Source organism: Nelusetta ayraudi, unplaced genomic scaffold (assembly GCF_046127955.1).
Source record: "Nelusetta ayraudi isolate G7.1 ecotype Tasmania unplaced genomic scaffold, CSIRO-AGI_Nayr_v1 ptg000212l, whole genome shotgun sequence".
Classification (NCBI taxonomy): domain Eukaryota; kingdom Metazoa; phylum Chordata; class Actinopteri; order Tetraodontiformes; family Monacanthidae; genus Nelusetta; species Nelusetta ayraudi.
The window spans coordinates 237,362-252,500 of record NW_027466261.1 but is presented as its reverse complement, the minus strand read 5'-3'; the positions used below and the strand labels follow the sequence as shown (position 1 = coordinate 252,500).

At 49.6% G+C, this 15,139-nt stretch overlaps 2 protein-coding genes across 5 annotated transcripts in view; one reads left to right on the top strand and one right to left on the bottom strand.

Annotated features, from left to right (window-relative positions):
- Positions 1-2,239, top strand: part of elmo1 (engulfment and cell motility 1 (ced-12 homolog, C. elegans)) — a 20,396-nt gene extending 18,157 nt beyond the window's left edge. For both annotated transcript variants that reach the window (XM_076016066.1, XM_076016067.1), the window contains exons 6-7: positions 434-511; positions 624-2,239. In XM_076016066.1, the coding sequence (XP_075872181.1) occupies positions 434-511; positions 624-824 (279 nt within the window). In that variant the 3' untranslated portion in view covers positions 825-2,239. The remainder of the gene's footprint in view (positions 1-433; positions 512-623) is intronic.
- A 2,607-nt stretch (positions 2,240-4,846) lies between these two features.
- pex1 (peroxisomal biogenesis factor 1) lies at positions 4,847-15,100 on the bottom strand. Of its 3 annotated transcripts, XM_076016029.1 has the most exons (23): positions 14,883-15,100; positions 14,137-14,283; positions 13,945-14,028; positions 13,496-13,610; positions 12,410-13,098; positions 11,325-11,444; positions 11,118-11,238; positions 10,925-11,031; positions 10,759-10,844; positions 10,508-10,640; positions 10,297-10,393; positions 9,259-9,429; positions 9,014-9,168; positions 8,474-8,941; positions 8,093-8,227; positions 7,944-8,008; positions 7,698-7,840; positions 7,507-7,610; positions 7,087-7,263; positions 6,495-6,731; positions 5,855-6,058; positions 5,554-5,684; positions 4,847-5,178 (listed from the first exon to the last, which is right to left on the bottom strand). In XM_076016029.1, the coding sequence occupies exons 1-23, from the start codon at positions 14,988-14,990 to the stop codon at positions 5,097-5,099; spliced, it is 3,879 nt and encodes a 1,292-aa protein (XP_075872144.1). In that variant the 5' UTR covers positions 14,991-15,100; the 3' UTR covers positions 4,847-5,096. The 3 variants fall into 3 exon arrangements, with proteins under 3 accessions (XP_075872144.1, XP_075872141.1, XP_075872142.1); XM_076016026.1 differs by lacking the exons at positions 4,847-5,178; positions 5,554-5,684 and having other exon boundaries at positions 5,851-6,107; XM_076016027.1 differs by lacking the exons at positions 4,847-5,178; positions 5,554-5,684; positions 5,855-6,058 and adding an exon at positions 6,129-6,348.
- Between the last annotated feature and the right edge of the window lie 39 nt (positions 15,101-15,139).

Genomic DNA, 15,139 nt, shown 5'->3' with positions numbered 1-15,139 from the left:
CGGACACACAGGTGCACACACACACACACGAACACAAGCAGCGCTTTACACCAACAATCTAAAAAGAAGGCTGCATCATGAAGAAAATTTCCAAAGATTATCCTCCGAGGTTGCTAACGCTAGCATGCTAATGCTAACGAAGCGCCACATCTGCTAACTTCGGCCGTTCTCCAAGGTCCTTTCCCCCCCCCTGGCATTCCGGCAATAGAGTAGAAATAAATAGTAAAGACAAAACATCTCTAAATCTTTTCCACAGTCAGAAAGGAAATCGATCTCGGTTCTTTTGCGCTTTTTCTCGCTAGCGTGGTAACTTTGTGCAAAGTTACGATGGAATGTAACCCCGTGTTTGGCTGTGTTTGCATTCGCCTGCATTCTGTTCGCTTGCTCCTCTCCCTGCGGTGTCTGACCTGTCCTCCCTGCGTCCTGCCGGCAGGAGGTGTTGGAGCTAGCATTCTCTGTCCTCTACGAGTCGGACGAGCACTTGAACTTCATCGCTCCGGACAAACACGAGGTGAGAAGATCACGGGAGGGGTTTGTTTTTTTGTTTGTTTTTTTTTGATGTTGTGATGGAGGACGGAAGGGAGGAGACTCAACACTGCTGCCCCCCTGTGTCTCCCCCGCAGTACTGCATGTGGACGGACGGCCTGAACGCCCTGCTGGGGAAGGAGATGACCAGCGAGTACACCAAGTCCGACATGGACACGCTCCTCTCCATGGAGATGAAGCTCCGCCTCCTGGACCTGGAGAACATCCAGATCCCGGAGGCCCCGCCGCCCATTCCCAAAGAGCCCAGCAACTATGACTTTGTTTATGACTGCAACTAAGACAAGCAAACAAAAACAAAGCCCCTCCCCCACCCCCAGTACTCCCCCCCCCTTTCCCCCCTCCACCCACCCAGCTCCTCCCACTGGACCTGTCCTCCTTTTTTCTGACAAACTGGAAGGAAAACAGTGACAACACATGACGCAACGTGCTGAGCTGCGATCGAAAAAGGGAAACACACACACACACACACACACACACACACACACCCTGTGTTAGATCTTCTGAAGAGGCTGGACGGTGCAACCTGGGCGTGTCCTGCCGCACCGGAGGGATGGGGGGGTGGGTGGGTGAAGATGGGAGGGGACCAGGAAGTGTTTTATTTTGCTCTTCCTTCGGGATGGAGGCGGCACCGGCGTCTTCTTCCTCTTCCCCCCGCCCCCAACCCCTCCCCCCTGTGTCCCCTCCTCCCATCTCAGCCTCTCGTTCCCTTTGCTTGAAGATCTCTCTCTCTCTCTCTCTCTCTCTCCCTCTCCCTCTCTCTCTCTCCCTCTCTTTCTCTCTCTCTCTCTCCCCCTCTCTCTCTCTCTCTCTCTCTGTATACACAGATCTTTGTAAAAAAGAAAAAATATAGAAAGAAAAAAAATTCCACCCTGCTCTCCCTCCGTCGTCCTTTTCCTTAAACATTATGATTTCTCCTCAGGGCTTTTTTCTGTTTTCAGTCTTAAATTGGGCGAGCGCAGGGTTGATGATGGCACCGACTGGATTTATATATATTTTAGGTTTTTTTTTTTTTGCTGCCACAAAGTTGCTGGGACTCTCTGTGGCAGCTGAAGCTGAACCCAAGGCTGGAATACATTTAAAGAAACATCAATAAATAATCATCTCACTCTCTCGCTCTCTCTCTCTCTCTCTCTCTCTCTCTCTGTGGTCCTGCTCCTACTGACGACTGTTAGCATAAGTTGAATCCTCAAGGTGGCGCCGCGCCATCCTGCTGTCGTTGTCGAAACCAAACGTCAAAACTCAAACTTGCTCGCTCGCCCACCCGCTGGCCTCTCTCTCTCTCTCTCTCTCACTCTTGCGTTGATTGACTGCTGTACACGACATTCCGAAGCAATATTTCAGCTCTTTGTCGCTGACAGTTGAGATTCCAGGATTGTGAACTGGCCGAGTGCTCGTCAGGAGCGGCAGGGTGTTGCTGTTTGCTTCTGAATGATGGGATTTGTTTTTTTCTTTGTTTGTTTGTTTGTTTTTTCTTTTATTGTGACGGGGACGATGTGGCCACAAATTATAAGAATGATGATAATTGTTTTGTTTTTTTTAATTTAAGGAAGAATTGAGCTGTCATTTCCACTTTGCTTTATATGTGTTCCCCTCTTTATTTAATACCTTCTTCTTTTTTTTTTTTTTTTTTGCTCTTTAGGATTTTTCAAACCCCTCCAAACTGCTGTTTACATTAAAGATTTAAGAACCAGAACGTCTTCCTTCCTGTCTTTTGTCTGTCCACTGCTCACATTGGGAGCTGGCAACACTGCTGCGTGGTTCCCTGCCTGCTCCTCGTCGTCTCTTGGTGGCCCCCAGGCAGCTCCTCCTTCTCTTCATCCTCCTCCTCCTCCTCCTCCTCCTCCTCCTCTTCATCATGCACAGCCATTCAAAGAGGGCAGAGACAAAAAAACAAAAAAAATAAAGCAGTGACACGACGAGCAGCCTGGTTCCTGCGCCGCCTCCTCGCCTGTCCTGACTCATCGCTCTCGTCCAATCAGATTAAGGCTGGAAGTGATTTCACAGCTGGACGAACCCTCCAGAGTGCTACTACATCCAGCCGGCCAACAGAGGTCAGAGGCTCATAAACAGAAAGAAAGTAGTTCCAGTGTTGGCCGTGACCTTTAATGACCTTCAAAGGCTCCGTACCACCAGTGGCTTCCACGTCCATCGTTTGCTCCCTCCACTTGCTCCTAGTCGGCAGTTTCTTTTGATAAGCTTGGAAACTATGCCCCGTGTGATGTCACAAGGGGCACCGACACGCGGTGAGACTGACTTGGGTTTTTTTTTTGGCCTTACAGCAGTTACAGCAGGAGGCTGTAAACAAAGAGCTAAATGTACTTTACAGCCGCTGAGCCTGGGACGGTAAAATAAAGATACAAAAGTGGGCCGAGTGCAGCGGCTCCTTTAAATGCAAATGTGCAGTTATCTGAAGATCTGAGGACATTGACGTTAATCTCCAAGAGGTTCTGCGCTTCTTTTTTTTTAGTTTTTTTTTTTTTTTTTTTTTTTTTTTGATTTAGCAGAACTAATCCTTTAATTCCTTTGACACAAAATCTTTTGCAGGTTGATTTCTGTTGTCTGGCGGCTGCCCTAGAAACTCATCTGGCAATCTGATTTCACGGTAAGGAAGAACATTGAGAGATTTGGTGCCACTGTGCCGTCAAAGGTGGGGTGGGGGGGGGCTGGTAGAGGCTTTAGTAAAGGCTTGAGTAAAGACTTTCAGGGACCTATGTATAGTATGTTGGGTTTTTTTTTTTTTTCGGATTTTCAGACATGCTTAAATGTTGCATTGTTGCGCTCTTTTTCTATCCAAAAAATAATAATCCCAGTGAGATTCTTAGACTTTTCATTTCTTGGACCCTGAAAAAAGCAACAGGGTAATGGTTAGGGTTAGGGTTAGGGTTTTTGGGTTCCTCACACGCTAGAAGCCCCAAATTTGGCGTGGGCGCTACTTGGGGGGCTTCTGATGAAAAAGCAAGTGGCCCCACATCTCTAGGACAAACTTGACCTTTGACCCCCATAGACTTGCATTGAATTAGGGTTTAGCGTTAAGGCTGAAATTAGGGTTAGGGTTAGGGTTAGGGTTCGCCTTAGCCAATCCTAACCCTAGCCAATGTTGTTGTTTTTTTTCTTATGTTCAGACATGTTGGGTTTTTGCATACTATCACTCTTTTTCATGCTAAACCATCATGTAACAGCCATCCCAATGCGTTTCAAATTGAATTAGAGCTTTCAATTCTTTGAACCCTGGAAAACATTTACCAACATTGTCGCTTTTTTTCAGCGGGCAAAAATGAAAAGTCCCAGATGAGCCCGAAATTCCCTGAGATGACTTTTGTATGGTAGTTTCATGCTAAATCTCATCTGTTAGTTAGACTCAGATCACTGGGAACAAAACAAGTGGAGAAATGTAGAAGAACATCTATGGTTTGGCTGAGACGTCCAAGCGTAAACATCAACAACTTTCATCATTCTGTTCCTCATCATTGCAAAGAACAAACTCTTCTGCGCCACCTGGCTGTCTCACCTGCTGCAGTCCCCCCCCCCCCCCCTTCTTTTATCTTCCTCCTGTCAGGCATGAAACAGCTGTGTGGAAACAAAGCGTCAGCTCACACAACTAAAACGCTCCCACACTCCTCCTCTTTCTGTTTGAAATGTACCTTCTTTTTTTTTAAAACTCCAAACCTTGTGTGGCAATTCTGCTCTTCATGAACGTCCTCTTTATGTCACTGAATCTCCTTCATCCTGCCGTCGGTTCCCCCTCGTCGACGCACTCGCTCTCAGTTTTATTCTATTTTGGTGCAAGTGAACATGTCACGCGTGGGTCTCTCATCCTCGCGGCTCTGCTGCGCCTTGATGTTGACGGACAGGCACTTTGTTGCCGCTGCGTCGCCGGGGAAACGTTTGGTAAAGGAAGAGGTGGGAGAGGCCGCCTGTGTCGAAAAGGGAGTTTGAGCTTCACTCCTCCTGCTGCTGCTCCATTCAATTTTTCACAACTTTATTGAGGCTGCAAGTGAAACTGCTGTCCACGCGATTCTGACGCCCTGAGCGACCGGGCTGAGCTTTGTGACATGCGGGGATGTCGACCAATCACACACACACACAGCACTGTATCATTGCCATGCCAGGTGACCCGAGGAATAATTGAAAGATTTACAGGACATACTTATGTTGAATGTTAAACAAGACAACAAAATTTACCGCCACACACACACAAATGAAACTTGAATCAAATAAAAACAACTAAATGCTACAATTGAATGAATTTACTTTGTTTCCGACTTTGGGATCAGGACGAGAACACACTGCCGACAAAGAATATGCAAATAGATTTTTAATATATACAATTAGAATTGTTGTCAGCATTGTACATATGTACACTAATTACATTCATTCTCATAAATTAATGAATTAATTACAACCCTTTCTGAGGCGCGCTTTGCAACTGTGGTCTGTGGGAGGCGCAACACAATTACATGTGTCAAAATAGGCTCCGCAATAGGCAATTAAAAAAAATCAATGTAAATTGATGTCCAAAGCTTTGTTTGTTCCAGGTAAATGACGCTCGATCAGGCCAGAGACACTCGCTGTCCGGGGGAAAATGTTGTCGGAGGAGATTTCCCATCTTTGGCACCGCTGAACGCCTCATACCTCGGAAAACAAACACATATAAATGAAGGAAAACAAAGTTTTCAGAGACCATCGTCACATCTGGAGCCCCGACACTGGCGGCTGCTTCTGGACTGAAGATCAGCAGCGGTGATGAGGGCTGGAAGGCCACCGGTAATTCAAACATGCTGAATAGTGCCAGTGATCACAACAATGACTCACATCTCATCATTGGCAACCGCTTTGTCAAATCCCATTATATCCCAGGAGACAGCAAACGGCTCAACGAACGAGTCGTGAACTTCCAAAAAGTGGACGAACGTCATCAAAAAGCTGCAGTTACTCTCCGTTTGCCTTTTCTTTTCTTTCTTTTGATTTCTTTGCACGGCCGCTGGTTTCCAGTTCTCTCACACTCACAGTTTGGTGTATCTGCTCCAGTCGTCCCGGCCCAGCGACGGCCTGGTGGCAGCCAGGGAGGCGGCAAAATGAGCCCAGGACAACTGGAGGCCCGGCTGGCTGGAGGCTGGACGCTGATGGACACACACACACACACACACACACACACACACACACACACACACACACACACACACACACACACACACACACACACACACACACACACACACACACACACACACACACACACACACACACACACACACGGTGATGGTGAGGCCACGTTTTACTTCGGCTCCTCCAGGTGTTCATTTTTCCAGCTCACCTTCGCTCTCCTGCAGTTGCTCTTGATGACGTCGACCTCCCGCTGCAGCTGCTCCAGCTGCTCACCGCCGAGCTCCTCGTAGCCACTCTGGATGGAGGACATGTAGGAGGGCGGGGCCGAGCTGCCAACGTCACGCACCGATGCTCTTGTGCAGTCGTGGTTCATGGAGTTCGGTCCGGAGCCATTCCAGGTGCGCAGCTGCGACGTCGTGGAGCAGACAGAAGCAGTAGAGAGCAGCAGTCAGTCGCTGGACAGAGGAGGACCCTCATTGGCTCCTCAGTGTGTGGGGAGATACAGTAGCTCCATTCAAGCCAAACTCCAGGCCAGGTGTGGCAACAAGTGCCGCTGTCGCAATGACGTGATGACATCACACACTACACGCTACGCTGGGCCACGCCTCCGCTGACACCTCGCTGCTACAGCAACCTGTCAGATGGCTCAATAGTGTGGCCCAGTCTGAACAGAACCACATCCCATTTGGACACTGGCTACAACACAGTGTGGACAGTCAGCACTAAGAATGGGATTTGAGAAGGAATCTGATTTGAATCTGATTCGCCTGCAGTAAAGACCCTCCTCCTGCTTCAGGGGCGACGCTACCAAATAAAGGCGATAGTGATGAAGGAACGCTCACCAGTCCGGGTGAATTCCCCATCTCCGACTCGTAGGAGCTCCCAAAGTAGAGTCTCCAGACGTTCCCGGGAGGTTCCTCCAGCTGGAGCTCCCCAGGTTCTGGGGGAACCGCGGACTGGCCTGGGCCTGGGCCTGGGCCTGGCTCCCCGTAGCCCATGGAGTCGTCTGAGGCGCTGCTGTTGTTCAGGAAGATCATGGAGGAGAGGCTCATGTCGCTCTCAGAGCCAGACTTCAGCTCCTGATTGTGGAAAGACGCAGAAGAAGAGTGGAAATGTTGCATAACGTGCGACAATGTATTATTCTCTTGGACCCATTTAACGACGTCAGTGTCACCACAGTCCGAGGATGTTTGAATAATGCTCAACTGTTAAAGACAACAAGAAGAGCGGCTCAGCCGTGCGGAGGAGCCTTAAACATCCTGTTTGATGAGCTTAAAGGCTCCCGAGAAAAACTCCTCCCTCCATCCCCACGTCCCTCCATCCCTCCATCCATCCATCCCCACATCCCTCCCTCCCTCCCTCCCTCCCTTCCTTCCTGCCTGATGAGCCTCAGGCAACCATCATCGCCCTCAAACAAACTCCTCTGTGACTTACGTGGGGCGAGCCGGTGGCCATGCTGCGGTGCACGGCCTCCAGCTGGGCGTTGTACAGCAGGGCCTTCAGGTCGGCGCCGGTGAACTGCTCGGTGGCCGCCGCCAGCTGCTCCAGGTCCACGTCAGCGTCCAGCACCAGGCCGACGCTCAGAGCCTTCAGGATCTCCACGCGGGACTTCTGCAAAGCCAGCAAACAGGAAGAAAGGCTTCCATTCACTTTGTTTTTTTCAGCGAGTTCGACGTGAAGTCACATGACTTATTAAACTCCAAACTACTGCATAATCTGATTCACAAACATGGGCTGTATTTTTAAAAAAAAAAAAAAGTGTTTTTTCATCTTCTTTAAGCATAATTCAGGGTTTCTGTTGAGTTTGTCCTTGAGATCTAAAAGTAAAGTAAAAGTTATTTTCCACGCTCTGACCAGGTCAGGAGGGGGGCAGTAGAGAGACTTGTCCAGCCGGCCGGGTCGCAGCAGCGCCGGGTCGATCAGATCGGGCCGACTGGTGGCTGCAAGAACGTAAACGCCTGCAAAACACAGCAAGCAGCAACATTGTCAAGCAAGTCTCCCGTCCTCAAGTACCAAGGTAACGGTGTTAGTGCAGCGCCACCTACCTTGCAGTCCCTCCACCCCGTCCAGCTGGGTGAGAAGCTGGTTGACCACGCGGTCGGTGACCCCCGTGCTGTCGTGGCCCCTCCTGGGTGCCAGCGACTCAAACTCATCGAAGAAGAGGATGCAGGGTTTGGCGGCCGCAGCCCTGAGGCACACAGAGAGCAGCAGGACATCAGTTGTAATGTAGTAGTGAAAAAAAATAATAAATCCATTAATAATAGATATTATTCCAATAAATATTTGCCGACCTCTGGAAGACGTCTCGGACCCCCTGCTCGCTTGCTCCGATGTACTTGCTCAGAAGTTCAGGGCCCTGCCGAGTCGTCAACATGCGGTCAACTCCATTAGAAACACGAAAGCTTGCAGCTCTTTAACTTCCTCCCTGTCAAGCTCCCACCTTGATGCTGATGAAGTTCATGCCGCTGTCTTTGGCCACGGCTCTGGCCAGCAGCGTCTTCCCGGTGCCGGGGGCCCCGAACAGCAGAATCCCTGAGCGGTGACGGATCGGCAGGTTGGAGAACAGCACAGGATACTGCAAAACATATCACAGATACTGTTAATTATTAACGTCCTCACAAAGATGATTACATTTATGTTGTCTTATGTTTGTTTGTTTAAAGATGAAACTGCATTGCCAGATTTGCACGGCCGCAGTGACAAAAGTGTCTCCGACTTCTTTTGCTTTTGTAAAAGCTGAGTTCTAAAGGTCGGGGGGGGAGAAGACAGCGGCAGACATGGAAAACTACAACAACACAACACTGTGACTGGCGGCACCGACCTTGGCCGGGAGCAGCACGGTGTCCACCAGCTGCTGCCGCACCTCCCGCAGCCCCCCCACCCTCTCCAGCCCGACGCCGCTGGGGGTGTGGAGGTCCACTCCCCACAGCGAGGGGGGGGTGAATCCCTGGAGGGCCTGCTCAAAGTCTCTGCACGACAAGCACACACCTGCTGGAGGAGGAGGAGGTGGGAGAGGAGGAGGTGGGGGAGGAGCCATGAGACCATCAGTGTGAAAAACCACCTTGTTAAAAACTCTCAGAACTGCAGGAAAATCTTTGGCACCGGTGCCGCTGTGTCCACCGTGCACAACGCTGGCGTGCACGGCCCGCTCCAGCAGCAGCGCCAGGTCTTGGGCCGTGTATCCCTCCGTCTCCTTGGCGACGGCCGCCAAGTCCGGCGTCTGCAAGGTCTCCTCTGATTGGCTGCTTTTCCTCAGGATCAGCTGGCGCAAGATGTCAGCGCGCTGGTCCTGCAGGTGATTGACAGCCGTTAGCGTTAGCTCTGCTTCTCTGTGTGTGTGTGTGTGTGTGTGTGTGCTGACCAGGTCAGGCGGCTGGATGTGCACAAAGCCCTGGATCAGGTGGGAGCCCTGCACCTCCGTCAGCGACGGGTGGAGCGAGTGCTCGCTGAGGCTGGTGATGAGCAGACACACCAGGCTGGAGTGCAGCACCGCCTCGTCCACCACGTCCTTCACACCTGCAGAGGCGGAGCGGAGCGGAGGGGCGGAGTCACAGTCAGGAAGAACTTCCTCATCACACTCAAGTCAAGCGCGGGCTGAGGTTTTACTCTGCGCGATGTGCAGCTGCAGCGCCGCCTCGGGGCCGTGCTCGTGCTCCGGTGAGGCAGCAGCTCCGGTCACATGGTCCAGGTCATCCAGGAGAACGACGGCGGGCTGCCTCCACTCTGCCTGCTCGAAAACCTCCTGCAGCGTCTGCCTCACCGTTTCCGCCCGCTTGCCTGCAAACGACGAGGAGGCAAAAAAATCCATCCCAATTCAAATCGTGATTCGCGTGTCGATTCTCATTTCTCCCCTCTGCTCCCAGCAATGTGTATGTGCCTTCTGGGCTGCCGTAGGTGTTGCGCAATAAGCAGCGCATTGTTGTTTTTCTGGTTTCTTCTAAAACGGACGGGGGAAGAAAAAGGAACCGAGTCGCCAACAGAACAGCAGCCGAGAGAAATGCAACCCCCCTCCATGAGACTGAAGCAAATGTTTAGAGACACGGTGAATTTTACCGTCAACCCGGCCCTGGCAAGGAAGAAATGACTCAGGCAATGCTGAAGCTGAAGTCAAGTGACAGACGTCAGCCAGAGTCATCAGAGGAAAAAGATCATCATGTTTGAGAAGTGGCAAGTTAGCCTGAAGCTAGCCTAAGCCTACCAATTGTACTCTAATGATGTTACTACAGTCACAGAGGTTTTATTACTGTAATTTATTGTTCTGGTTACTGAGTGCCAGATGTTTAAACATTTCGGCCATGTTAAAAATCATACAACTTATTGTTGTCTTGGATTTACATTTGTGTGTTTACATTATCACAATCAGTTGATAAAACATTGTCCTTTACAATTATAAAAGCTTTTTACAAAAATCTACTACTTTGCTTTCATGTCAGCAGACTGGGGGTGGATCTGCTGGAATCCTATGTATTGAATAAATAGAGGATTGTTTTGAATATGAAAAAAAAAAAATCTATTTTGAATCGAGAGTCGAGTTGAATCAAAAAAATCGATATTGAATTGAATCGTGAGACAGCCAAAGATCCGCAGCCCTACAAAACGCCTTTGTTTCCTGCGTGTTTGTGGCTTTGCCATTTGTCTGCTTACCTTGGAGTTTCTTGCAGTCCACGATCTCCACGTGTGCATCCAGATGCTCTCGGGCCTTGGCACACAGGGCTCGGGACAGAGTGCTCTTCCCGCTTCCCTGTGACCAGACGGCAACATGTGTCACGGTGCTCAAACCATGTCAGCAGCACACAGCAGCAGGGACAGAGGTCTCTCCCTGCGCAGAGACCAGAGCAGTTGCGTAAAGAGGCACCTTGGCTCCGGTGATGAGCAGAGCGCCTCCTCGTAGACCGCGGCCGGTCACGCCGAGCTCTCTGGAGAGGGGACTGCCCAGAAGGCTGTGGGAGATGAAGCTGAATGCGGTCTGACTGAGCTCCTCGACGCCTCTGAGACAAGGAAGCCGGAGTTAACATCAGAAATCAGCTCTCAGATCTCCCACTGACTGACAGCGTGAGACTGCAATTGAAAAGAGTTCAATTACCCCCCCCTCCCACTGGTACTGACCCAAGCCCGGCGAGTGAGGGCAGCTCTGGTTTAAGCCCTTCATCTGCAGGAAGCGTAGCCGAGTCTGCCAGCGGTTCTCTGGCCACCTGCAGAAGAGAGATAAGGATGAAGGGCTTCTGGGAAACTCACACAGACGGCGGTAAAGCTCGTGCGTTTGTTTTTTTACCTGTATGTCCTTCTTCTGGATGACAGCAGGTGTCAGTAGAAACAGCTGGTCCGCAGCGTCGCCCTCAGCCTCTGGCCTCAGCACACTGATAGCAAACTCCAGCTTTGCTACAGAGGAAGGGAAAGTGAGTTGATGGTGTAGGTTGATTGGATTTAGTGTTTTTTCGATGAGTGGAAGAAGAGGAGCGGCTCACCATCGGGTCCGTGCAGCAGGATGTCTCCAGAGCGAGGAGTCAGACACGCTAGCGGCTCGTGACTCTGACCGTGCAGCCAATCCAGGAAGCAGGTCTGGATGTCTTCATCGTTGTCCTCAGCCTGCGGAGCAAATCAAAACATTGAGGAATTTAAAATATGACCGCGATAAAGAGAAAAATGGAGCGGTTAACAACGGACGCGCTCACCAGGGCTCTCAGGGTCTGCAGGCGGACGGAGGAGGCGACTTTGATGGCTGATTTGACTGGTTTGATTCTCACTGTGGAATGTGGGACGATGTTCCACCTGAGCGCCAGGGGTGGAGGAACCTGAAAAATGCATTGATGCATTTTGTTAGAGATGTGGATACCAGGGCTGAAGGAGAAATGGCATTTGCGATAATATAGCGATGGGACAAAACAAGATAGCGATTCGATTGACGCGAGTTTCGGTCACGTGACTTGCGAGCGGCACGAAGCAAAGCAAAGCAGGCAGTGGGAGGAGTCGATGCTGCGACGAGCTGGACGAACGGAGCAACACGCAAGGAAAAGAAGCTCTTCCTGGTTGCCACCAACTGGTGGCCGTAGTTTAGCAAAACAGTGTCGGGAGGGATTTAAAATAAAATATAAAAAAAACGACTACCGAAGCACCAAGGACCACAACAGTTGGAGTTGTGTTCGCTGGCAGTGAACCGCTGCCTCGTACGTTCGCACCTTATAGCGGTTTTAACGCTGCTAGCGTGTTAGCATCGGTCGCTGTTTTCTGCTTTGTGTGGACTTAAACAAAATCATTCTAAGCCCTATTAAAATGTCTTGCAAAAAACAAAACAAAAACACTAGTAGATAAATAATTCATAATAATTCATGATTCATTTTGCTTTTATCCTAACATTAGCCTAGCCTATAAAAAATAACAATTTGTGTATAGTAAATCTGACATGTTTATTATAATACATATAATTTTTTGTTTGTTTGTGGAAAAATACATGAGAGAAAGATAAAAAAAATAATAATTTATCAAATTAAAAACAAATTAAATCGCAATCACAATATCGAGGAAAAAAAAAATTACAATTAGATTATTTTCCATAATGGTTCAGCCCAAGTGGATACAACAACATTTTATGGTGTAATAAGATCTCAGAGGCACAGCCAGCTGGAGGTTATTCAACAGCAGCAGCTACAGTGTGTTTGCTTGATGCTGGGTAACTCAAGGTGCAGGTGGAGCTTCCATCACTGCTCTCAAAGACCCAGAAATTCACAGTTTGTGTGCAGCTTCCACGTTGCGAACTCACCCAGACTCTTCCACTGTGGATGTCTCCCCTGCCGTGACGTCTTTCACCCGCCGGCCTGGCAGCGCAGTGGCAGACCACCCGGACCACCAGGGTCTCTTTAGCTTCGGCCTCGGCTCCGTCACTCACGCCGCCGTCGGCCCGAGCGCCAGCTGAGCTCTTCGTCTTTTTCTTCTCTGCGATCTTTTTCAGCCTGTCCCTGGACTCTTTGGGCGATGGAACCTTGGAGAGGAGGCCGTAGGTCACCGAACACTGACCCGCCGCCGCCAGCCCCGCCTCCTGCTGGTGGCTCAGAGGGAATATGTGGACCACAGCGCTGGTGACCTGGCTGATGGTGCAGAGGGAGTTGGGTGGCGCGGCGCAAACTCTGTAGACGGAGTCGGCGAGGAGGTCCGGGATGTCGGGGACGGCCGGGAGCTCCCGGACCGGCTCCCCGTGCACCATGTGACGCAGCAGGCTCTTCAGGTCGGCGACCCCTCCCCACTGGCGGCCCTGAGGAAGCGGGGACGTGCTTTTGAAGAACGGACCCGCAGAGGGGGGACGAGTCACTTTCTGCTGCCCGCCAAACTGCTTCTGACTGCTTTTCATCACGGAAGCGCCGAGGCCGCCGAGTCCGTCGCGGATTTTAGGAGATACGATGAGTTCTGTGAACTGCTCCAGGCGGCCGTAGGGCACAGAGGGAGAAAGTGAAGCTGCCAACAGCAGGGGAGAAAAAAGATCAAGGTGTTGGGAAAACTCTGACGGAATATCACATCTTAAAAAAAGAAAACTTCAACAGATCACACAGTGCATCTGTCTCACTCCTCAGGCAAATGGGGTAAATGCACAAATACCATATAATCTTATATAAGCATTGTTCTTACATTATTTTTGCAATTTTTTTTGCTCACAATTGCTGCTTCCTTATTTCCACACAGAGACGTAGCTGCCAAAGGCACAACTTCAACCAGTCAAAAAGGGCCGACTTGAATAAAAAATCAGTCCTCAATTTGCCGCCCTGTTTCCTCTCAGTTTGGAAGAGAGCAGAAGGCAGCTAAGCTGTCTAATTTGCTGCAGAGCGAGCAAGATGATTATCGCATTAATACTGACCTATTTGAATGTAAATGACAGTGTGGCTGTCCACCCACACAGGAAACACGGCATCTGTGAACACCACTCTGATCTGATCCAGCAGCTGCTGCTCGAGTGCGGCACCGTGGAGTTCCTGGGGGGGGGTTTGAGTCAGAGAGAAATGAATGATAGAATTTCGTTTGATGTTCCACCCCAGCAGAAGCAGCTCTACATGGTGCTGCGACGTGCTGAAATATTCAGAGCTCTTGCTCAGTTTTTTTTTTGTTTTTTTTTTAAGGGAAGAAACAGATAAGAAGTTACACAGTAGTTCAATGACAGTGTGTTGCTACACCAGCAATGCATCTTTTCTGCAACGCAAATGTGCTCACAAACAATAAAATATTCATCTAACCTCACCATCACCAAATGCATTATACAATACAAGCATTAACCACAGCACAAGATTGTGGCCACTGAGCTTCACCCACCAGGATTTCCCAGTCATCAGACGTCAGAGGCTCCACAAAGACCTGATGAACCGACGAGACCTGGTGACACGATTTCAGAAAGCCCTGAGGGACACGAGACAAACTATGGGTAAATAAAAACACCTCCTCTTCAGCCCAAGGGAGTAACTGACAGGCAGGCAGTCAAACAAACGCCTCGCTGTGTAGGTGTACCTGCTCGCCGTCTTTCAGGCCCAACCTTTCCCCCAGCTGTCGGCACAGCTCCACTTGATGACTGTCCTGGCTGGATGAGGTTCTACTGGGGCTCCAGCTGAGAAAAACCGAGGAGCCATGGCCCCAGGTCAACTCCAGCGCCTGGTTCTTTGAACAGAGACAACAACAAAAAACGCGCCATACTTATTTATTTTTTTCCTTTGACTGTGATGGTAGTTGTTCTTCATTCAATTCTATCTCAAAGCTTAGACAAAAAAAAAAATTATCCCAAAAGTTCCTGTAATATGGGCGGATTGGAAATAGTGCAGCATAAATGTAAGGTTTTGTCACCACCAAGTGACACCGAAAAGACACTACAACAGAACTGATGTGTCTGAAATGAATAAGTAGTGCCACTGTAAGAACAATGCAAACGTAATCTCACGTAGCCTCGTGCTATATTTGAGGGTGAATTTATTATAGACTAGTGCACAGAATCAAGCAGATTAAAAAAAAACCTGGATGTTAGTCAGCACATAAGTATCATCATTATTATCACTGAATGTGATAGGGAGCGTGTCCGTTTGTTTAATTTGCAACGTAAAAAAAACAAAGAAGAAGCAGGATAACTCTGTCTTGTGGAAGAAATATAAAACGCGGACGCCGAAGGGAAACAAGTGCATGTTGAACAAACGCAGTTGTCAAAACTTGAAGCTAGCATCGTGTTAGCTGACAGTGGCAGCAGGGAGCTAGCCGAGCTTGCTTACCTCCGTCAGAGATAAGTGCGTCGCTAATTTCAGAGGAAGCTGGATGAAGCAGTTTTTCGAGTTGTTAAAAACAACCGTCACGGGCTGAATCCCCTGGCTACTAAACATGTTGGTCCCCCCCGAACACCCGACAAGGCGCTGAAGAAGACGCAAAAGCAGGTGAGTTCCTAACTAAAAGACATGGTCGATCGATGCGATCTGAGCTCCAAAGGCCAAGGCAGCAGATCTAGAAAGGAGTTGAGCCATTATTCAAAGTA